This window comes from Cuculus canorus, chromosome 3 (genome assembly GCF_017976375.1).
Source record: "Cuculus canorus isolate bCucCan1 chromosome 3, bCucCan1.pri, whole genome shotgun sequence".
NCBI classification, from domain to species: Eukaryota; Metazoa; Chordata; class Aves; order Cuculiformes; family Cuculidae; genus Cuculus; species Cuculus canorus.
The window spans coordinates 44,878,206-44,901,084 of NC_071403.1; the positions used below are offsets into that span (position 1 = coordinate 44,878,206).

Genomic DNA, 22,879 nt, shown 5'->3' on the forward strand with positions numbered 1-22,879 from the left:
CGGTGGAAATCCCCGCTGGGTTTTTTTTTTTTTCTTTTTGTTGTTGTTGTTGTGTGTGTATGTCTTTTTTTTTTTTTTTTTTCTGCACACGGGCTCTGAAACAGAAAGGGAAAAAACCGACAAGCAAGAGGCTCGGCACAGCCTTTCATTCCGCGGCGGCGGCGGCAGCAGCAGCTCCGGCGAAGGGAAGGGAGAGCTGCCCCGGCGCGGGTTGATGGAGCCCGGGCTCGGCCGCATCCCCGCGCCTCAGCCCCGCTGCTGAGCACGAGTTCCCGGCGGGATCGACCGGAGCAGCCCCCGGCGGAGAGGTGAGAGCCGGGCACGGGGAGGGGAGGCGGGCAGGGCACGGCGGATCGACCCCCAGAGCGGCTTCGCCGTGATGCAAGACGGGGTTACTGTTACAAAGGGAGGAATAGTTCCCGTTTAAGCTAAAGTTTCATCCGAGTGCCTGTGTTCTTTGAAAGTTAGAATGTCCCTCTGATAGCATCTTTTCTTTCAGTCTTTTTTTTTCTTTTCACTGTTCATACTTTGGAGATGATAACGCCTTGTGTGCAGTGTGACCTGTGCTGAACAGACGTGTCTGCTGTGACCACCTCTGTCTGCGGCCTCTCCCCATCTCAAATGCAAGGTCAGGCAGAGCTGGAGCCAGCTCCAAATCAGCAAGAGTTTTGACTGTTGTGAGGGTCATAAGAACATTAAAATGAGTCCTTGGAAACTAATGGAATATGCACAAGATTTCTGGGAAAATTGTATCCACGTGCATGTAAGTGGGAAATCCATCCTGCCCCCAGCTCTTGTCTCGCTGCACACGACTGACAGAGACGGCTCGCTGGTGTTGCCCAGGCCTGATGAAGGATGCTCGCTTTCTAGACCTCCAGCACGAGTCTTGGGGAGTTGTATTTGACGGCGTTCTCGGTGTCATTCGCACCCCGCTCCGCCGGCAGGAGGGCCCTCGGTGCAGCGGGAGGGTTTGGTTGCTGTCCCGCAGTCTCCGGGCTCGCGTTGGGCACCTTCGGGTGACTGTGCCCGCTGGTGCTGGGCAAGTGGCTGGAACCGGCAGCCAGTGGGTTTGCTGGGCTTGCTTTTAAACCTTCCCACTGCTCCAGGGGTTGTCTGCTTTGAATTCATTCTCCTGTGAATCTGGCAGGTGGTAATAGTGACTGTCGCTTCCACCTTGGTCCCAGTAGCTTAGGGAACTAACTCGTATAAACCAGTCCTGTGGTACACAAAACACTTTCATCTTCCTCGGTAAAATGTGATAATATGCTTAGTTCTTTACCGAGCACTCAAAGACCAGGTCACTAAAGGTGTGTTAGACATGTTTATTTTAGCACTGTCTTAGCACTCTACGTAAAAGGGTTTTTTATTGCCATTTTTCAAATAGAGGACAGAAAACTGAAGTAATTTTATGAAGCCACTGGCAGATCTCAGAATGGTATTTGGCTTTACTGAGCCCAGCATCCTCAGTATTACATGTTCGGAAAGGATGCCTAAGATAGCTATTTAATCGTTGTTTACAGCTGCTGTTCTCTGAGAACTCGTAGTTATTACATGTCAAAAGGTTAAAGTAGTATAGCAAACAGTAAAGCACAGTGCAGTATGAATTAATATAAATGTAACTAAGTTTCCTGTTCCTTAAATCTCTAGCTTAGGAGGCCATTGAGTTCTGTTTGTTTAATCACAATGTTTTTGAAAGTAAGTGTTGCTCAGGTTTTGCCTTGATTGACATTTTATGACCATAAATGGCACAGACAGTAATTTCCATGTGTGGAGGGGGAAATATGCCTGCAGAATATAGTATGAATACTATAGTTTCAGTGAATGCTTCTATAAACTCAGTGCTTATTGTTACTTAAAGCTGGAAATAACCATTTCAAGGGTCCTTGTCAGTAGTGCTTAATCATGTGATTAGTCTTTATTCATGTAAGAAAATCCCACTTACTCAGTGGCTCTACTTACGTAAGTAAGGAATTCAGTATTTTGGTCATCTCGGAACAAAGTATAGCTGTGTTTATTAAACAGATTAATAAAAGGCTATTTATATTTCTTTTCTTAAATTATCACTTCACTTAAATATAGGATTACATAAATGGCATGTGTAAAACTGTATTGTGGGAGCGGATGAGAAACCATGTTATTTCCATTTCAAGGCTCTATATTGGTGGATGAATGATAAGAATATGCCATCTTTTATTAGGTCGGGGAATGCTTTTACATGTGTTGCAAGGCAGGGCAGTTCTGAGTCCTGTCCCTAGTGCTTTTACAGGAGTAGAGGAAGGAGTAGAGGAAACACTGTGTGAATGACTGAGTAGAAAGGACTTTGCAGCATCTTGTGTTTCACCTGTCTGTATTTAGGGCTTGACAGGACATCCACTGAATCTCTTCAACAGCTGGTTCTGGGAGAGGTTATGGAGGGCAGCTCTTTCCGGTGCTCCAGCTGGGCAGCTGGAGGTGGATGTTGCCAATGGAAGTGTCTAGGTGAAAAAGGGAGAGCAGCTGGTTCCCTGTAGGGGAGGGCATGCTCAAGTGCTTCTGTGCAAGAGGAATCTTCAGCCTCCACAGATCTCATAGTCCCTTCCCAGTCAGTCTATCAGGTTGTAGTCCTTTTCCCTCTCTCAGACCCTCCAGAGTCACATCTCCATGAGAAAAGTTCTTGATAGCTGCACAAACACAGTTGATAGTTGCTTCTTGCCTCCCTGGTCTTGGCAAAGTATACATCGAGACTTTGATATATACTTATAGCTTGAGAATTGTTCCTAGATTCATAATCACGGTGGTGAGCTGTCCTGATGTGACCAGCTGTAGCCTAAACATGTTAGGCATGCATACCTTTATGTGTCTTAAAATAACTTTGTTGTTGTTTCTAAACAGAGAAATAATGTACATGGACAGCATGGAGAGTTGCTCCATGTAAAAATAGATTGGTGGTGGCAGTGCTGCTGTGGTACACGAGAGTGTTGAGGGATGTGGTCCCTACATTTGGCCCTCACTAGCCACAAAGTTAGTATGTTCTGAATAAGTATTTCAGAGAGTGTAGACAGTTTGAGGTTATGGGGTTTATTTTGTTCTTCCTGCTTTTGCCTGTGAGGCCGGAGGTGCTGAAGAAAGGGATGCAGGGCAGCAAACATTAAATGTCCCACTGTGGAAAAATATTGGGGTTTTTGAACCAAGTGGAAATGCTTTTTCAGCTCTGTTGACTTACCGCTGAGTAATAGCTGCACTGTAGTCTGCACCCCCACACGCAGCACAGGCACCTCTGTGTGGTAGCTCAACCACAAAATATAAGGAGCCTCAAGAAGGGTGAAAAATCTGTCCTCAAGTACTTGCTCTGCTACGAATTCCTCATTTGCCAGCTTCATCCACTGTAAGTATGGGACAGATACCAGCATGGCATGTAATTCTTGGGGCTCTTTTCATGCTGTACCAAGCATCACTTCTTGGCTGTGGAAATCTGAAATGGTCATTATCTGCTTTTTTTGGCATGTCATCAAAACAAGAGCTTGAAACATGCTGAAAGTTCAGCAAGTTCATAGGGGATTACACTGTGCAATTATCAATTAGTCGTTTCCAGGATAATTTTCCCTTCCCTTGATCTTGCCTTCTTTTATCCTTACTTTGATTTAAATTTTTTTTTTTTGAACGATGATGCAATTTCCTTAGTTATGAATAAATGCTCTTTAATATCTCAGTAAATGATAGCAGTAAATTATTGGAATGAGCTGGTCAGTATCTGTATCTGAGTAATGCAGAAAGGTTAATGGATATGAGCTTTAAAAAACATCATCTGTATAAGGCTTAGTGGACTGCATCTACTCTGTGTTTGTTTTAGGCAAAACTGCGGCCAGAATCCTACCACTGAAAGTGCCTTCGCAGTCTCTGCAGAAATGATAGCTCTGTGATATAAGGACACTAACATGCCAATAAAATAATTCTTTTTCATTTCAGATGTCTTCTAGAAACATGACTGGCCAACACATCCTTCCTCAAGCTTTGTATCAGAGCAATATGCTGAAAGCCATGAAGATTAGAGAGAGGACACCTGAAGATCTAGTCAAACCCCCCAGTGGAATAATTCACCACTTCAGGACTATGCACAGATACACGATAGAAATGTTCAGAATGTGCCAGTTTTGTCCTCAGTTTCGGGAAACACTTCAGAAGGCTCTCACTGATCAAGCTACCCAGACTTCACTGGAGCGCCAGAGGAAGCTCAACTGGTGCATGGAAGTTCGGCGACTTGTCCCTTTGAAGACTAATGGTAAGTTCTGAGCAGGCCTTCGCACTCACATTAAAATGCGTAATATGAATGTAGCACCTTTATTAATAGCATCTGAGTTCACATTACTGAAACAGAAGCTTTAGAAAAGTGGTTTGTTTTAATCTTAGTTTTGTAAACTAAAATTCTTTCCACATGATGTGCTGTCCTGAGGCTGTAGCAGTCCTCTTCCCGTATCATGGTATTATGAATAGCCTGAAAATTTCAGAGATCTTCATAACACCGGTAACCTGTGGCATGTCAGGGTGAAATACCAGGTGGGAACCTTGACTTGCAACCTATCAACTTTCTATGAATCCAACTCTGCTATGTGTCAACTGCCTTGTTGGAAGTGCTGGATGGCCCTTAATGCCAGGCAAGAGGAGATGTCAGATGCTTTGAGTGACAGGGATGCATTTTCATGTATATATAGCAGAAGTTAATATCCTGCCATTAACCCTGCCATTGTAGCTGGCAGGCGAGGTTCACTTGCTGATCCAGCCTTAACAGTGCTGCTAGTAAGAGCATCGTGGCTGTGGAGCCTCTGGGAATCTGACCTTGCTGGCCCTGGAGTCATTGCCCTGTATCCAGCCAGCTCCCTCACCCACAGCTACCTGCTGGGACTTGCCAGCTTTTGCCCTCCCTCAGGGCTCACCAGTAACCCCTGTATGTGTGAATGACAGCCATCTTTGTGCCACACAAAGTTTGCAGTTTCCTTTTCTTTCAAGGATCAGTGCTGATTTTGGGCTGGGCTTTAGGGTTATTTTGTGTGTATTGCATCAAGTGCTATAGATTAAATGGTACAGCAGCAGTGCAAAGATTTGTTGAATAGGGTGCATACGGCCACAGGTCTTGGGCAGGAAACTTTTGCACATGACTCTTAAGAGCCATTGGGCATTTTGCATTCGGTGGAGGAAAGATTGGGTATGGCTATGACTTACAGTCACGCAGCTACAAACTTAAACTCAGGATTCCCTAACACTGGGAAGGTTGACTGGGACAGTGAAGACTCCAAGAACATGGAAAATATATATTCTTTCCTCAAGAAGCAGATGACACGAGTTATAGAAACAATGGATGTGGTGGACCTGCAGCCTCATTGAAGTCCTTACATTATGTTCTGTGGATGCTTCTTTTCTTATCTGTTCATATACACGTTGCCCTTATCTTCCTAGTCCACGTTCTTCCTTTCCCAAGTTCTGCCATATTTCTCAGCCTGATTATGTACAGCTGTGTTGTACAAAAGCCATGAAAATAGGACCACATTGTGTATATCGCTGCCCTGACTTAGAACAACCTGATCCTAATATGTGTTTCCGTAACTGTCACAGAGGCACAGACCTTCTGGTAGCCTTTTGTGGGCTGACTCTGCACTGGCATAAAAGTCTCATGACTGTAATTAGCTGTGCATGGAGATCTTTGTGTTATCTTGAACTTGCAGGATGACTGGAATTGCAGCTAGGGCAGGCAGCACTTTGCAGGTGCTAGAAAGGTAACATCACTCCAAGTGTTGCATCTTCAAAACTTCACCTTATGAGATACGTTGCCCATTTTCCTAATAAGTCTGAGTGTAATTTTTGCCCAGGGCAAAGAGCAACAGTTCTGAAATCCCCCATATCCTGTTAATACCAAGTTCTATAGGGGTTAGCACTGCCTGGACGAACCCTTGCTGCTAAGAACACTATATTCAATAAATGTGATCGCTTGCGTTGTCCTATGACTCTTGGCTAGTGTTTAAAATGGGAACAACTTGTGGACTCAGGATTTGAATGCCATCCATAAGCAGGTGTACCAATATATAAGATGCTGAAATATGGCAGTTTGAGGGAAGGCAGAGCAAGGGCTCAGTTTGTGGTCCCCCCATATCCCGTGCAGCCAATAAAATCTATTTCAGTTCAGTGCTCTGGGATCGTGAAGTGCTTGAGTAGAAGGAGTGGCTTTGGGAACCTGTGGTTTATGCAAAGTAGTTGCAGTGAGGAACCTCTCCAGGAGAGAGAAGGTAGATTGGACTGAAGGAGAGGATCCCTGAAGGAACGGACAGCTTGGAGAAGCCCTGTATTATCCTGAAGCCTGATCTTGTGGGAGGTGCCCCTGCCCACGGCAGGGGGGTTGGAATTAGATGATCTTTAAGGTCCCTTCCAACTCAAATCATTCTATGATTCCATGATTATCCCAGAAAATAACAGGGGATTTTTTCTCCCACTTGGCATAAAGAATATTTTTTAAAGCATTTAGCTGTTTAACCCATAGACGTGGGAGGAATACATTAGTTCGTTCAGTCAACGGTGGGCTTTCTTCAGAAAATCCTGGACTTTTTTCTGATGAAGGCTGTAATTGTTGAAAACAGAGAAAGTATCTCCTATAGAATCTTTCCGTGTATGTTTTACCTAGTATGTATACGAGTTTGTGGAATGGTGGGATTTTCTTTTAATTAAAAAACAGCCCTTTTGAATCACCACACATTTCTTTGCAGACCTGTGAATGGAGAATAGAAGGAAAGCAGTAGGAGGTATAAAAATTGAAACTTTTTTTTTTAAAAAAACCCACAATAATTAAAAATTCCAGCATCTATTGGCTGTAGAGATTTCACTTGTATAATGAATCGGCATTCATTCCAGCTCGCCCAGCCACACCCCCTGGGAAAGTCCGAGGGAGGCTTCGCTGCTCACTCCGGCACCCGCAGAACAAAAAGTACAACTGTTGCTCAATTGCTAGTCAAACGGCGCGGGGGAATTCCAAGTGCTGTGTAAGGAATTTTGGGCAGTGCTTCTCAATAAAGAATTGAAAGTGAGCTCTCAGAGAGAGAAGAAAAAAAAAAAATCCTCTTATCTTTGCTCTAGATTTTGCAAAGGGAAAATTTTAATGGGATTAACATGTCATCTTTCTTGGTCAGAAGAAAACTCAGTCAGATTTTCTGTCTTATGCGTTGTTGTTCCCTGAATTTTGAGCTCAGGTAAGCAGCCTGCAGACTTAAAGTAAGCTTTACAAGACCTATTCAGAGGCCAGAAGGTAGTTGCAGGAACCTGATATGCACTGAGTGGATAGCAATTTATGAAGTGTTAAGTAGATTTCAAATTATATCTTTTTTTCAGGTTCTGGGGTCTGTTGTCTGTTTCACTTCAGTTTCATAGGAAAAGTAGTAAAAGTGTTCATAAATGGTGTACTCGAGCTCATAAGGCATGTGGCAAACTAGATTTGTGTCTTTTATGGGTGTTCTTTGGGTGAGGTTTTTTCCACATGAGAAAAATGTAGTGAATTTACTATGGGTGGTGATGTCTATTCCAAGGAAATTGCTGTGGTTTCTGAGCATTCAGTGAATCTGTTTACCACAGTCGCAAGAACTGGACAGTTGCCATTGTTGTGTTTAAAAGTAATTTCAACTGTGTTGGACATTTCTGGTTGACTCCAAAATTTCTTACATGATGTCAGTCAAAGATAAGGAAGATAAATAAGGGGCAAGCTTCCCACCATTGCTGAGTGACATCTTAACATCAACTGATGGAGTGAGAAAACCAGTAGAGAGGGAACTTTCTTTCTTTCTTGAGCAGAGAGCTCATAGCTGTGGTTTTCTTGTTAAAACCCTTCTATCCAAGGCCTTGAGAGAAGTGCACAGGGAATACGGATATGCACAGCATAATTCTACATCTCACATGCTTATGGGGTTTATTTAAGTAGCCATTTAAAAATAATGCTCTCTCTGTTTTTTTGCAGGTGATGGAAATTGCCTCATGCATGCTGCATCACAGTACATGTGGGGTATTGAAGATATCGACCTTGTCTTAAGAAAAACACTGTTTAGCGCACTCAGGGAGATTGACACGAGGAACTTCAAGCTCCGCTGGCAGCGGGAGGCTATTAAATCCCAGGAGTTTGTAGAAACAGGACTCCACTATGACACCCGGGTAAGGAGGCCTGAGGGAATCATGCTATTCTCAGAGTGCTTATCAGCGTTGCCTTGCTGACTTCATTTGCTTTTTGGCTTCATGCATTCTGCTGTTAGTGGAGAGCAGAACTAGTCTTCCTTTGGAGGAAATGGGAGAGTAAGATTATTGTAAGCACTGTTGTGCTACAGTTGATTCCTGATCTCCGTGCCTTTGAACCATTGCTGATGGATGTTTCTTTCCTCAGAACTGGGAGGAGGAATGGGAATACCTCATTGAAATGACCTCCCCAGAAACATCTGGGGCTCGAAACAGACTTCCATATAATGCACTGGAAGAAATCCACATCTTCATCCTTGCTAACATCCTCAGAAGGCCAGTCATTGTCCTTGCAGGTGAGTTGCCAAGACAGCCAGCTTACTGTATTACTCTGTGCTGTGTGAGTAACCTCACTTCTATAATTGTTACATGCATTTCAGGAAAGGGAATTTTCAGCAATTGCTCTAAAACACCCAGAATATGTTTTCACTTGCCTGTAGCACATACTTATTTGTGCTTATTTGTGTTTTCTTTTTCTTCCTATGCAGATAAAGTGGTGAGAAGTTTAGAGTCAGGCTCTAGTTTTGCTCCTCTGAACGTTGGTGGTATTTATTTGCCTCTCCTTTGGCCAGCTGAAGAATGCTACAGATACCCAATTGTGCTTGGCTATGACAATATGCATTTTACACCACTAGTGACTCTGAAGGACAGCGGACCAGGTATTTTTCAAATACCTTGTTTGGTATTTGTGTAGCTTCTTCAATATCGTCGTGCTGATAAGGCATTTAAAATATAATCTGCTTTGTGTAAAAGATTTCTTTGGAATATGTGCTTAAAATATGGGCAGAAATGTGTTTAACTGTAAATCTGAATAGAAACTAGATCTTGTCTTCAAGCTGCTGGTTGAAAGTAGAGTACAACTCACCTGCTTGCAGGCTGGGATCAATCCTCTGCTTTGTTGTGTTCTGACCTCCTTTCCACACGCCATCATAAGATAAGAAGTTTTGAAGGAGATGGTCTCAGAACAATGTACCGTGGCCTGGCAGGGGTAATAAGATACATGCTTTGCCACTTCTAATGTCTCTCTTCTGAATCGATAATAGTTTGCTAGATTCAGGTTAGGGCACCATCCTGTGGAAAGGTAAAATGAACTAAGATCTACAGCGCTGCTCACACTAAGAAGTAAATTGCTGTGGGGGCATCAAAATTACCATGGGATGAGGCTAGGTTTGTCGTGCAGACATGTCTCCATCCTCTCCCACTGGCACTGTTTAGAAACCAGTTGCTCTGGCCAGCTGTTCTCCTCTCTTTCATAAATTCAGCAGAAGGGGTGACATCTCCGTGTATAGCATCTTGTAGTTACTCCTGCCTCATAAAAAAAAACCCAACATATTTATATATATATATATATATATATGTACATGTATATGCTAACCCATCTTTTTTCCCCACAGAAATCCGGGCTATCCCTCTGGTCACCAGTGAACGAGGAAGATTTGAGGACTTGACTGTGCACTTTCTGACAGACACAGAGGAGAGGGAGAAAGAGCAGCTGCTAAGAGACTACTTGATAGTGATAGAAATTCCAGTGCAAGGCTGGGATCATGGTACAACTCATCTAATTAATGCTGCAAAGTGAGTGTCATTCCTGTTTCAAAAACAAGATAACTGGAGATGGTGGGAGAAGCTGGGCAGCCCAGTGTGTTCCTTTGGTCTTGCCTTCCTTCCACAGTAGCACCTGTGTTTACCCTGTGCAATATGAAATAATGGCATTACTGCCGACATGCTTTGAAGTGGTATGAGCTCAAGCAACTCTCAAATTTAAAGGCAAAAACATTTTTAGACTTAGCAGACTGAAACTAATATTTTAGAAAAGTAAACCGAATGGATTAGCTTCACTGACTTTTAGGTTACACAGGAGGGTGGCTGGAAAGTGGTTAAACCCAGTAACTAGTTAAACTGAACTCTTGCACTTTATGTAAGGACACATTGCATAATGGCAGTTGGTGTACTGTTGACTCCCCTAGGGAAAGTACTTGGTGGTATGTTCTAAAGTACAGATGCCTTGACATCCTGGGTTGTTCCAGTGCAGCAGTAGGCAGGAAGCTGTGGCCAGTGGAGGGGCTGGTGTCTGTGCTCATCTTGCTGACTATTTTGGTGTCAGTGATGTGTAGGGGACAGCTGGCAGCACCCATCAGCTTCTCATATTTAGGGGATGCTGGCAATGGTGTCCACCAAGCCCTTTCACAAATGTGGGAAGTGGCTCCCTGTGTCTTTGCTTCCATTGCCACACAGGGAGGTATCTGCGTGCTGTTGACTGTTTCTGGTTTAGGAGTCTTGAAAATTGAAGTCCTCCTACCCAAAGGATATATGCATACATAAAGAGTAGCAATCGAACTTTCCTAGTCCCACTGCGTGGATGTGTTCTTGGGCATTACCAGTAGTGCTAGCTCTTCATCCTTCCAGTTCTTTAGATGTGAAAGTCTCCATTTGACATCACTGAACACCTGTTTTTAAAATTATTCCATTTACAGCAACAGTTTAACATCCTGGTTCTTCTAGCTGAGTAATCTGGATGTGCATTAAATCTAAATTTCCTCCCTGTGTCACTTATATTTGCTTCCACTCCCACTATCTGCCCTTTTCAACTACTGATGCAATCTTCTTTTTTTTGGCTGTTAGGTTAGATGAAGGCAACCTACCCAAGGAAATAAACCTCGTGGAAGATTACTTTCAACTGGTACAGCATGAATACAAGAAGTGGCAGGAGAACACTGAACCTGCTAGAAGAGAGGTCTGCCCCAGGAACAGACAGGAACTGTCTCTTTCCCAGCTCTCCCTCTTGCAGATGAAATGTGAAACACCAAATTGCCCTTTCTACATGTCTGTGAACACCCAGCCCTACTGCCACGAGTGTTTTGAGCGAAGGTCCCAGGGAAACAAAGGAAGAAAGCAGCCCTCCAAAGCAGCACCTGAGAAACTGAAGGTAGCTGGGTCAGGCTCCTCACATGGGGATGTTTGTGAACCTGGGGGATGGACATCTGAAGGGCCTGTAACAGGGCCTCGCTCCGCACCTCCAACTGCTCCAAGCCTTTTCCTGTACAGTGAGACCACGGCCATGAAATGCAAGACACCAGATTGCCCCTTTACATTGAATGTGCAACACAATGGGCTTTGTGAACGCTGCTACAACTCCAGACAGCTTGGTCCTCACAAAAACTTGGATAACCAAAGACATTTAGACTATGCCACATGCAAGGTGTGCTCTCAGAAGGCCAACAGGACCTTCAATGGCATATGCAGCACTTGCTTCAAAAGATCTACAGAGCACTCCTCAAGTGGCAGCCCAGCTTTCCTGCCCACATGCCATCAGAGATCGACGTCTGACCCATCCCAAATTTCGCAGAGCCTCCTCCAGCCCTCCTGCCTTCAGGCTCCCAACAGCCATGGCGAGGAGCCCCCACCACCAGCACTGCCTCCTGAGCGGAAGAGGGGAGGTAGCCTCTGCAGGAAACCTGGCTGCAAGTTTTTTGGGACACCACAGAATGAGGGCTTTTGCACACTGTGTTTCTTTGAGTACAGGGAAAACCATGGTAAGTGGAGATCAGATAAGCATTGGCTGAAGGCCGGCCTCCTTGAGCTATGAAGCTTTCCATGCACTGGGTGCTAAAAGGGTATGGGGTAAAGGGAAAGCGTGTGTAGCAGAAGCAGCAGTGTGAGGAGAAGGTTTCTTTTTTTTGGCCATTATTATCCTGTAAAAGGGCATGCTGTAAAAGAGTGGGAAATCTGTGAAATCTATTGTAAAAATTCCTCAAAACTAGCTCAGGACAGGGTAGTTTCTGATCTCTCCCCACCATCCACTGCAGTTATGGTTTATTATGAATTTTCTTCACAGCTAGATAAGTTCTTGGGGCTAGGCTGGTAAGGGAAATGGTATTGTATTGGTGCTACTGAAAGCAGGTTATGTTAGTAAGGCTTTTAAAAAGCTTGGGGTGAGTTTGAAGATCTTTATACATTCTGAATGTAACAGGTATAATACTCTGGAGTAACCACTGAAGTCACCTTAATAAGCAGAGCGAGTAGAACTTGACCATAAATAACATGCTTGTATTTCAGAGGAACTTAGGAATGTATTGTTATAATCTACCTTGAAATCTTTCCTGGTAGTATCATGTGTATGCATGTGTATTTAAAGGCAGACCTTCAGAAAGGTAATAGTCTGTGAATAAACTGCAGCTTGAAATCTTCATCTTTCATGCTGCTGCTCTGTTACACAGGCAAAGAGCCCTAGTGGCTGAAAGAAATGTGTAAGAGAGAATTATTGCTTATCTCTTAAGGTGGTTTCATTGCTGACAAGTGTGCTAATGCTGTGCTTTCCATATACTTTCAAATTAGGGAACTTCTATGCCAGCTTGCAATATCTTATTTTCCAGCATTGTTCACGATGATATTTTTTTCCTTCTGGTTGTGGAGTATGTAAGACTGCTTCATGAGACTAAAAAGCATAAGGCACTTTTTTCCCATTAAGCTCTGTGCTGCTGTACTTCCATTACCCAATGCTCCTGAAATGGGAGAGGCTGAGAGGGAAATGTTGGGTCAGATCACATATGACATGTTGAAGCCAAAGGTGGAATTCTTCTTGGTTTCAGTGGGATATGGTTTTCCCACTGAGGGCAAGTTTTTCACAAATCAGCTGCTTTAGCTACTTCTGATATGAAAATCAGGCAGTATTAGCTCCCTTACTTATGTAACGTGGAGGAAGGTACATTCGCTGAGGGGTCTCAGGATTGTCCAAAATCCATGATAGAGGCTAGTAGATTTTTTTATTATTATTTATTTATTTTTCTTTTTAAACTGACGAGCCTTTTATAGTTGCTTTGGGTGATCAGATCTATTGGATACATTCAAGTTCCTCCTTTCCTTGCTTTACATTACAGACAGCGCTTTGCTACGCCACCAGAGGAGATCTCAGAAGAAGTCCTCTGCAGCTGGTCAACTGGGGACCTCTGCTGCCACCTTCCATAACAGCGTGTCCTGTCAGCAGTGTAACTGCGGCACCCTGGGCAGCACAATGCTGGAAGGGTACTGCCAGAACTGCTTCATTGAAGCCCAGAACCAGCGATTTCAGGAAGCTAGGAGGACAGAAGAACAGATCCTAAAACAGCCAGAAGTAAGTATGAACTTCTCAAAAGCTTATTCTTGTTTAATGCTGCACAGTTGTCTCCTGTGAGAACAACTCTGAGTGCATACTACAAAATCCTCAAATGCCTGCATCCTAAATATGACAGAAAAAGAAATGTAGAGTATCTCATGATTTTTACCTGCTGCAACTGAGCAGCACTCCTAAAAGTCATAGAATCTTTTAGATTCAAAAAGACCCTTAAGTTCATCCAGTTCAACTGTAAACCTAATGCTGCCAAGTCCAAGTTGTTCTCAGTTTAGGGTTATGATGGCTGTGTTCAGTTTTACCTCAGATGGGATTTCACCAGTAATTTCAGTGGAAGCAATTGGACCAACGTTTTGTTTGCTGGTCAGGAAGAGATTTTCATTCTTATGCTCAGAGCTATGCAACTCCATCAAGAGGTTTAATCTGCTTCATGTCAACTTTTGATTGAGCCCATTACAGATTTTTTTTTGTTGCACTTTTTTTTTGTTTGGTTTGTTTCATCCCTTTTAGAATTGGGGATTACCAAAAAAAAAAAAAAAACCAAAACATTTTTTCTAAGAAATTACTGAATTTGTGATTTTATTCAGTAAAGCCCAGCTTGACTCTTGGTATTGTACTTTTCAGAAGAATCATGTGTCTGCAACAATCCCTGGTGGTTACCTATACAAACCAAAAGCAGAGTTGAAAGTAAATGAAAAGCTGCTTGTGCATATTGTTGCCAGCACAGCAACTGACAATGTGTTTTAATATTTTTTAAGAGAACTGAACAGCACAGAGATTTCCAGCGAGCAGCTTGTAGTAGCCAGAAGAGACAATGTGCTGTGGCTTCGTGTAGAAACAATCTGGCCGGCAGAAGTGATGATTTGTGCCAGGAGTACGGGCGTCTTGGTCAGCTTCCACCATCGCGGAATGCCAGGGACCCAGCTGCTGAGGAGCCTCTGAAGCAACACTGCCGAGCCCCTGCTTGTGATCACTATGGCAATGCCAAGTGCAATGGCTACTGCAATGAATGCTACCAGTTCAAACAGATCTATGGCTAGTGGAGACGAGGAGTTGGTAAAGAACAAGAAAGCAATACTAACTACTTCCTTCACTGAAACGGTGCTATGTCCAAAACACTTAACAGTCCTGGAAGTGGGAGGGCAGGGGGAAATATAAGCTGTCTGCTCATGTTCATGTTTTTTCCCAAGAATGGGAATAAATGTCTACTTCCTCTAAACACTGCATACAAGGACTGCTAAGAAGGGCAGGTTGCCTTCTGCACAGAGCTGTCGTTCATGACTAAACTTGTACAATGCCGTATTTAATTCTTGGACTTCCTAGAGGGAAGTGTGAAGCATTTGAATCCAAAGAACTTCCCAGTTCTGCTTCTTTCTTAATACCTCCCCTGTTCCCCGACGAGGAGCTGTGGCTACTGTTGGAGGTGCAGGAGCTGTTTGTGTTTGCATACATCAGTCAGAGGCAAGTCTTTCCTGAGAGAGATCCCCCAGGACAGGCTGATGCAACTTGCAGTTTCTGAAGAAACTTGGTTTGTGATATCCGCATCCTTGCTTGTGTTCTTACAGTGCTTATCAATGTGGGAGCTCCTGCAGGCATTCTGGATGTTAAAGGGCAAGCAGTTATGTGTTCTGCAGAGCTCTCTGCAAGACCATCCATGGTCTGCTCTTTTAACATTCTTAACCTAACTAGTATTTAGATCCTCTCCCAACTTCCAAGGCTGATGGAAAGACAGGTGGTCACAGAAGCAACTTTCATGAGCATATGCATGTGATGGGAAGATTGAATCCTGTTGTTCCCCACTCATATGGAAGGAATTGCCTCCAACAGATTAAAAAAAAACAAAAAAAAACCAACCAACCCAAAGCCCTCTGTCTTCAGTTTCTGTTCTGAAACCAGAGCAATTCTCTTCTCTTGCATTGTAACTGTGAGGAATACATGTGCTGTTGTTCGTACCCTCCCTCCCCTTTTCTGTCACACTTCTGTACTCTTCCCTCCCCGATTTTCTGTTACCCTTAATGTGACTCTGTTATTGTGCAAACAGCTTGATAACAGAGTGCATTATGGTTGAGATTTTACTCCTAGAGTTCATGCACCCACTCTTCAACTTTCTTTATTGACTTTGCCTTTACTGTTGTGCCTGGTACCTGCTTCTCTCTCTTTCCTTTTATATGTTTTAAGTTTTCAGCATCTGTTTTGCTGCTACAGTTCTGTAGGTGATACCTCTTCTAAGTTACTTCTCAAGTTTAGATCTTTTTCTAGTTATTAAAACATGTTTTAAAAAGAAAAAAAACCAAACTCAGTACTTATTGCTCTAAAATTTTATATATTTTGTGAACCTTAATGTGAACATATGTTTTATTAAAATATTTATATTATTTGAAACAATGCAACTCGAAATTTGCACAGCTAGGATTTTTTAATGTATATTTACTCTTGTGTTGGAAGTTACAAACTTAAATGTATAATTGAAAAACATTCTCTGATACAAAGAAATAAATTATTGAAGGATTGAATTTGCTATTTTATATTGATGAGAGAGGGCATGAGTCCCATGAGTTGAGCATGGGACGCCCCCTGAAGAATGCATTTCTATTCAGGACCACCATTCAGCAAGTTACCAAGTACTCCCTGGTTCAGATGATGTAGCCAAGTGCTTTGAGGAGGAGATAACTTGCTGTAAGTTTCTGCATACTCGCACTTTACATCATTGTCCTCTTCGGTATCACAGGAGACTCATGTAGTCAGTGTGCATAAGGACTTAGCCCCTGTGGATACAGACTTTCTTCAGTCCTTGGAGCTATGGGTATGGGAGAGTAAGGATGGTGCAGGACCAGGCTGCAAGGAAAGATAAGCTAGACTGACTTGACTGCTTTCTTCATTCATTCATTCATTCATTCATTCATTCATTCATTCATTCATTCATCAGTTGTGCCAGGGATTCCCAACCAGTGTTGCTTGAGTGCCACCTTGGGAGGTGGTGATGGCAGCATGTGATTCCTCACCTCTGCCCAGCCATGAATACAGTGCTGAAGACACAGGCCAGCCCAACCACCTCCCCTCACCGTGGGCAGCTGGGAAGCCCCTCACCTTTTGGTCTTGGCATCTGGGTTGCTTGATAGCTCCTGAAAAGCAAGGTTCCAATTGTTACTTCAAAAAGTACTTGAAAGCGGTGTTCTTTTCTTATCCCAAGCTCAGCCTAATGCAGCCTCACTGCAGTGGATTTCTGCACCGTGGGGCACCGTGTGACATGAGTATGCCTGTGAGGGCATTTGAGTGTTTCAGGTCTCTGCCTGTGCACTATTGTGGCTTCTTGGTGTTGCTCTTTCCTAAGAGTCTGACCTCTCCACATCAACTGCTTTCTATCCTGGTTAACTCTTAAATCCCTTTCAGCTGTTCAGGAGCACACCTCAACACGTTCTTCAGTGCTGTCCCAATTGGAACCATGTAGATTCTAAGTTCTTGAGTACTTTTTCCACAGGTTAGCTAATCCTTGCAAATCACTCAGCTCTCTAGCCCATGCTCCTGGATGCCTGCCCTTCTTCTTCATGCCCACTGCTCTTCTTACAGTTTAGCCCAGCTCCCTCTGGACTCAACATACCCCTCTTTTCAGAGCATACAACCTAGAACCCAGCCTACTCCCCCAGAGCAGGGCGTGCTGGACCTACCAAACCCATCTCTCCAGCATACTCCACTTTTTCAAAATCTGACTCTCTTTCTCCTTTCTTTACAACTCATGCAACTCACATGCCAATTCATTGAACTTCTGCACCGGGCAGTCATCTTGGTGCTGAAAGAGTGGGCAAAGACTGGAAGGGATGTCTCCCCCAGACCACAGAAGCACCTTACAGCATCCAGTGTCAGCAGCCATCAACACCAGTGTGCTAAAAAGGCAGAGCCTCGATCATTTTGGGAGGTTGAATAACTCCAGTTCCTGTTAATTGCAGCTTCTACATAGAGGAAGGATTTCAGACTAAATGCCCCAGATCCTGCTGATTTTTCTCTGCTGCTTTCTGGGCTCAGTACTTGTAACCCTAAAGTCACCTGAGACTTGTCTCATTCTGAAGCTCTGATGCAAATGGGTTCCCAGCCTGACTCTTGTGATTTACTTGTGTGGGAACATTAAAGTTGGTAGAGCCTTTTTTTTTTTTTTTTTAAATACTCCGGTATTTCCCTGATATCTTTAGGGGATTTTGACCCTCTGATGCTTTCTGCTCTTTGCCCAGACACTTCTTCAAGTTGATGTGTTTTTTTCCTTCCTGTTCTGCAAGAGAGAACTTTTATTTGGATTCTCCCTCTGTGACCACTTCTGGAAGTCTCTTTGTCAAGATGGTCTGAGATGTTTCATAGCCAGAGATTCTTTTCTTAGTAGAAAGGCAAAACTAATATGAAACAATTGACTTAATGACTACCTGCGTTGCACTGGAATTCTTTGTCATACAGTGCAGGAAGGAATTGCTGCACAAGCTGGGCTTACACACTCATTTCATTCAGGGAAGGAATATTTTTAGATCATGTGAATATCTGAATATTGTCTCTGTTTCTGGATTTTTCAGTGATCTAACCACTGTATTAGCAGATAACTTGTGATATAAAGAGAAGAAAGCACTTAGTATGTTTTCAGTGTAGTGTGAACATAGATTTCTCTTTCGATACTTCCCTGCACTGCTCAGCAAGTCTTTGGTGTGATCTGAAGTATTAGGCCTTTTAAGTAGGCCTGGGAACACCGAAAAGCATGTACTGTGCTAGATCAAAACACTTAAATTGAGCTACTGACCTAAGGACTCAGTGCGGTCAGCAATTTGCAGGGAAAGCAGGAATGGAGAGTCTCTGCTGTTACAGTCATAGATGTGGGTTGCAATATTTTAAATATACACAGAACGTCTGAGGCATCTGCCCTTCCTTCCTGCACTTGTTCAGCCTCATCCCCACCCTGCACGATACTCCCCCTCATCCAGCAGGGCAGAAGAGGAGTTACCTGCACGTACAGGAGACCTGCAGTCTGCAGTGCTACTCCTTCACTGCAGGCAGACCTTGTGGATGAACCAAGCCTCTCTGAGGCTGTTGATGAGAAGTGGTTATTTAATTAAGGATGTCTTAATTGATTAGCTGTTCATGACCTGCTTGCCATACAACTTGGTGTATAGATTCCTGCTGACCAACTGGTAGCCTGAAGCAAGTAGGAATGCAATGAAGGGGAATTAAATATTTTTCATAAAATCATAGAATAATTTGGGTTGGAAGGGGCCTTTAAAGGTCAACTAGTCCAACCACCCTGCCGTGGGCAGTGATATCTTCAACTAGATCAGGTTGCTAAGAGCCCCATCGAACCTGACCTTGAATGTTTCCAGGGATGGGGCATCTACCATGTCTCTGGGCAACCTGTTCCTGTGTTTCACCACCCTCACTGTAAGGAATATCTTCCTTAAATCTAAATCTATTCACTTTTAGTTTAAAACCATTATTCCTTGTCCTATCACAACAGGCCCTACTAGAAAGGTCTATCCCCAGACTTTTGCTCGAGTAAGTGCAGAAGTAGAAGTGGCTTCATACCTACTTTTTATGTGATTGATTGAATCACAAGTCATAGCCATTTGCCAGCTGTCCTTCATCCTGATGTCCCTGCATGTGCCACAGACTGTGCTAATCTATACCATGCCACTCCCCAGTAGTGTCTAGGGTTAATTCAATAAGAAAACCAAAAGCTTTTGCCTACAAAACCTGGAGCTATAGATTGGCATCTTTTTGTACCAAAAGTCAGCTAAAATACCCATAGCTGGCAGCTATAGCCTTTAGACTGGCAGTTATAGAAATAGCAGAAAAGGCAGTTCACTGATCAGGATACACACAGAAAAAAACATGAGACCAGAGCCCTTAGGGTACACGAAGGTGTCCTTCCTACCTAGTGGGATACTTGACGCTGAGCTACCCTTCAAACAGGCAGCAAAGACTTCTAAGCTGCTATGTCAGATCTGGTAATTTAGGTGCCCAAGACAATGCTTTGACAGTCCTGTTGAGACTTTGGCACCAGAAAGGCCTCTGAGCACCTCTGCAGTATGGGGACACAAATTCACCAGAAAGTTCCTCAGTACACAGGAATTTTACTGACAGAGGGGCTGAAGGACTTCAGGCAGTATTTGAGGGCACCTGTGAAGATTTCAGCATCTAGATGTTGGATATAAGTAGTCTGGATATAAACTGGGCATCACTTTGTGTGCTTGGTACCATGAGACCACAATGCATGACACTGGCCTGTGCATTCAAACTTTGCAAAATAAGTGGTTTAGTACAGTGATAGGATGCATATCTTTTTCAGGTGAGAGTAACAGAGGAGCAGCGACTGCATAATTTTATCCTGCATATTTGAGTAGAACACTATGGTGTGGTATGTACAACACCGAAATGGAAAACCACAACAATGAACTGTTACAATTTCAATTCATATTAAACTTTGAAGGCCCCTTAAAATCTGGAATTAGAAGTAAATGTGCCTTTACATCTGAGTGCTCCATTTCTCAGGTGCTCATGTTTAATAAGCAGTGCAGCAAACCTGTTGCTGATGGGAACAGGTTCAATGTGCTAACATAAATGTGTTCAGTCATTTCTGTGCTGACACTTTCTCTACATGGGTGACAAATACCAATACTAAAAACTCTTGCCTGATCCCGAAGGGTCATCCCAGCTGCATGTGAAGAAAGACAATATGCTTGGAAGTGGTTTAATTGAGCTGCTAGTTCGTTAACTCTCCCTGATCATCCATGGTTATTTTGGAGAAGACTGTCACTAGCTCTTACACACATTGTTTCTCTAGCTGTTCAGTTTAGTAGGACACATTTGCATATACCTCACAGTCCAGCCCTGCTCCTGTATAAGTGTTATTACTTCCAGAGCTGTGGTCGAGCAAACTCAGTCAGCCCCCTTACAGTCTGGCAGCTGCCCTCCCACTGCCTCCCAGGGAGCCCAGCACCCCTGAAAAAGGCTCTTGCAGCCCTTTTATACCAAACAGCTGCTGTAGGAAACCTACTCAGCCAGTATGATTTCATCTCCATTTGTCAAGTTGAATGTCTTATGAAAGAAATCCTGTAGGTATATATATTAAAAAAAAAACAAACATGTACTTAATGTCTGTTAAACAGAAACCCTAAAGAAGAGCAGGTATTTTTGCTTGGGAGTTTTATGATGACTTCTTTTTGTACTGATGTTAATTTTCAGAAAACTCCCTGTGTCTAATACTGAAAGACAGCCTACGGCATGCTATCCAGACTACCCCCTCCTCCACCCTCAACAAAGTGAATAATACTATGTACATACTTCTGCCCCCTCCCACCACTCCTGATCTCTGACAGCAGTGATTCTTTTTCTTATTAATTTTGCCTTTTTTCTCCCCCCTCCCTTTTTTTTTTCATTAAGCTCCAGTACACATGCATAGCATTGGGCAGGAAGTCAAATTTCCCCTGGTGAATTACTGGGAGGGCAGAAACTTAGGTTTTATTCTCTGGTTATGGCTCCATATCAAGGAATTCATATGAGCTCATACAAATGCACATCATGAGTTAGCCTAATTCCCAACCAGTACTAGTCTTTTTAAAAAAAACAACTGTTTGGTGGCACATCATAAGAAGGAGTCAAAATCCCCTTCTTATTTACAATGTAAAGCAAAGCCAGTGAGCTGGAGATCTGCTCCGAGGAACGCAGCTTTGTGCAGTGGTTTGCACTTTGAAACCAATGTTTTTCATATTGACAACTCTGAGATATGCTGCTGAGTACTGTGGGGCAGAATTTGGTCACGGGGTGAAGTATTACGTACTCTGAGAGCACCCGGTCAGAATTCCCACTTACTTATGTTACTTCTTGCAGGACTGGTTTCGTTTCCTGTTGCCTGACATTGGTGACAGAAGAGCATGCACAGAAGAGCATGCAGTGACATCTGATAAACATCTTGCCACAAACTCCAATAACATTTATATTGGCGTAAACCTTTAGTAATTCAATTTGCTTCAGCAACTGCTTCAGGTATGCTGTATGATGGCTAGGATGCAGATTTGGCCAGGTACCTTATAAAAACAGTCTCTTACTTCCTTTACATATTCTGGAGTGAAAAGATGCACCTTCAAAATCCTCATGGCACAAAGGCATGCTTATCTAAGCAGATGTCACTTTTAAGACCTCATTTAAATATATGCATATCTTGCACTGCTTGCAGGTTGCAGTTTGATGGGAATTAGGTGTCTTAGCATTTGTTGTGGTCCTTAACTCACAACCACTTAAAAGGCAAGAAAAGTAGCCTAATTGATATTTCAGCATGATAGATTGTAGCATATTTAGCCTGGAATTTATTACCTGCAATGAGAACAAGACTTATTTCTAATGGAGGGAAGAGATGACATTATTTTTCACTTACAATTTATTAATGCAGTTTAACTGCATTAATACGATGTTGTTAAACCATTAAACCATTAAACACCATTAAAACGATGGTGTTGCATGGCTTTTTCACAATCATGTGCATGTCTAGATGAGCCTACATTTGCCTAAAAGAAAAAAGTCATCATTTCCAGAGACTTTTTTTAAAAAAGGGAAGTTTGGATGGTGATGATAGAGCAATGAAGGATGATCCTTGGCAGAGCTTTTGTCTTTGAAAGCTAGTGCTAGGTCAGGTGCTTGGAGGCAGGAAAGCCACCAGTGTTTGCAGGTGCTCCTGTGCATTTGACTCATATCAGTAGTGTGCATCATTAAAGTTCAAAATGTATTAGTCAGACCAGATATGTAGCTCAACCCCCATCGGGCCCAGTCTACGCAAATGTCAAATTTAACAAATTCATCACTAGAATTTTCTTCCTCTTGCTTTTTCTTTTGAGCACTCACAGGGAAGACCTATTAAAGCAGAATTTCATATCATTGAGGTTTCGTTATTTAGTTAACTGATTTTAGTTCAGACGGTTTACTCTTACATCACACCTTTAAGCTATGTTCATCCCTCCTGCACTGGGGTTACATCAGATTTCCACTCTGGACTCCACTGTGCACTCAGTACTCCTCACAGTGGTGAGATTTATTCAAAGGATTTGGGTTTTTCATGTGTATGCACATTGTAAGTTAACTGCAGCCATAGTATCATCTGCAATGTTGAGTTACCTCACTGTCACACGTCTGAATTCTCTTATTCAGGCTCGCTCTCCTCTCCCAGAAGAGAAACTTGCCAACATCTGCAACCAGGAACAATCTGATCTTTAATATGAAAAGCTTCGTTACGCTTTCTACATCTGCTTGTGCTGTAGATGGTACAGCACTCCTGCTTTAACCAACTCCCCAAGAACCTGTGGTTTCGTTTTGCACAGCAATGAGGCTTCTGCTTCATTGTTCCCCTACCCTCATGCCGGGTCTGGGTGCACCTCAATTTGTTCCCATTGGCAAACCAGTTCCCAGGGCAGGCATGTTCGTCTGCTGCTCGAGGCTTTGGAGAAGGCAAGGGTCACAAGCGTGTCTTGCTGAAAATTTCCAACCACTAACTCTCTTCCTTATGCTTGCCTTCATCTGGAA

At 43.2% G+C, this 22,879-nt stretch overlaps 1 protein-coding gene across 1 annotated transcript; it reads left to right on the forward strand.

The window, feature by feature from the left end:
- The first annotated feature begins 91 nt into the window (after nt 1–91).
- TNFAIP3 (TNF alpha induced protein 3) lies at nt 92–17,378 on the forward strand. The gene is made up of 9 exons (XM_009557474.2): nt 92–308; nt 3,946–4,258; nt 7,967–8,157; nt 8,384–8,531; nt 8,724–8,894; nt 9,630–9,810; nt 10,858–11,768; nt 13,113–13,345; nt 14,101–17,378. The coding sequence occupies exons 2-9, from the start codon at nt 3,946–3,948 to the stop codon at nt 14,380–14,382; spliced, it is 2,430 nt and encodes an 809-aa protein (XP_009555769.2). The 5' UTR covers nt 92–308; the 3' UTR covers nt 14,383–17,378.
- Nucleotides 17,379–22,879: the final 5,501 nt, after the last annotated feature.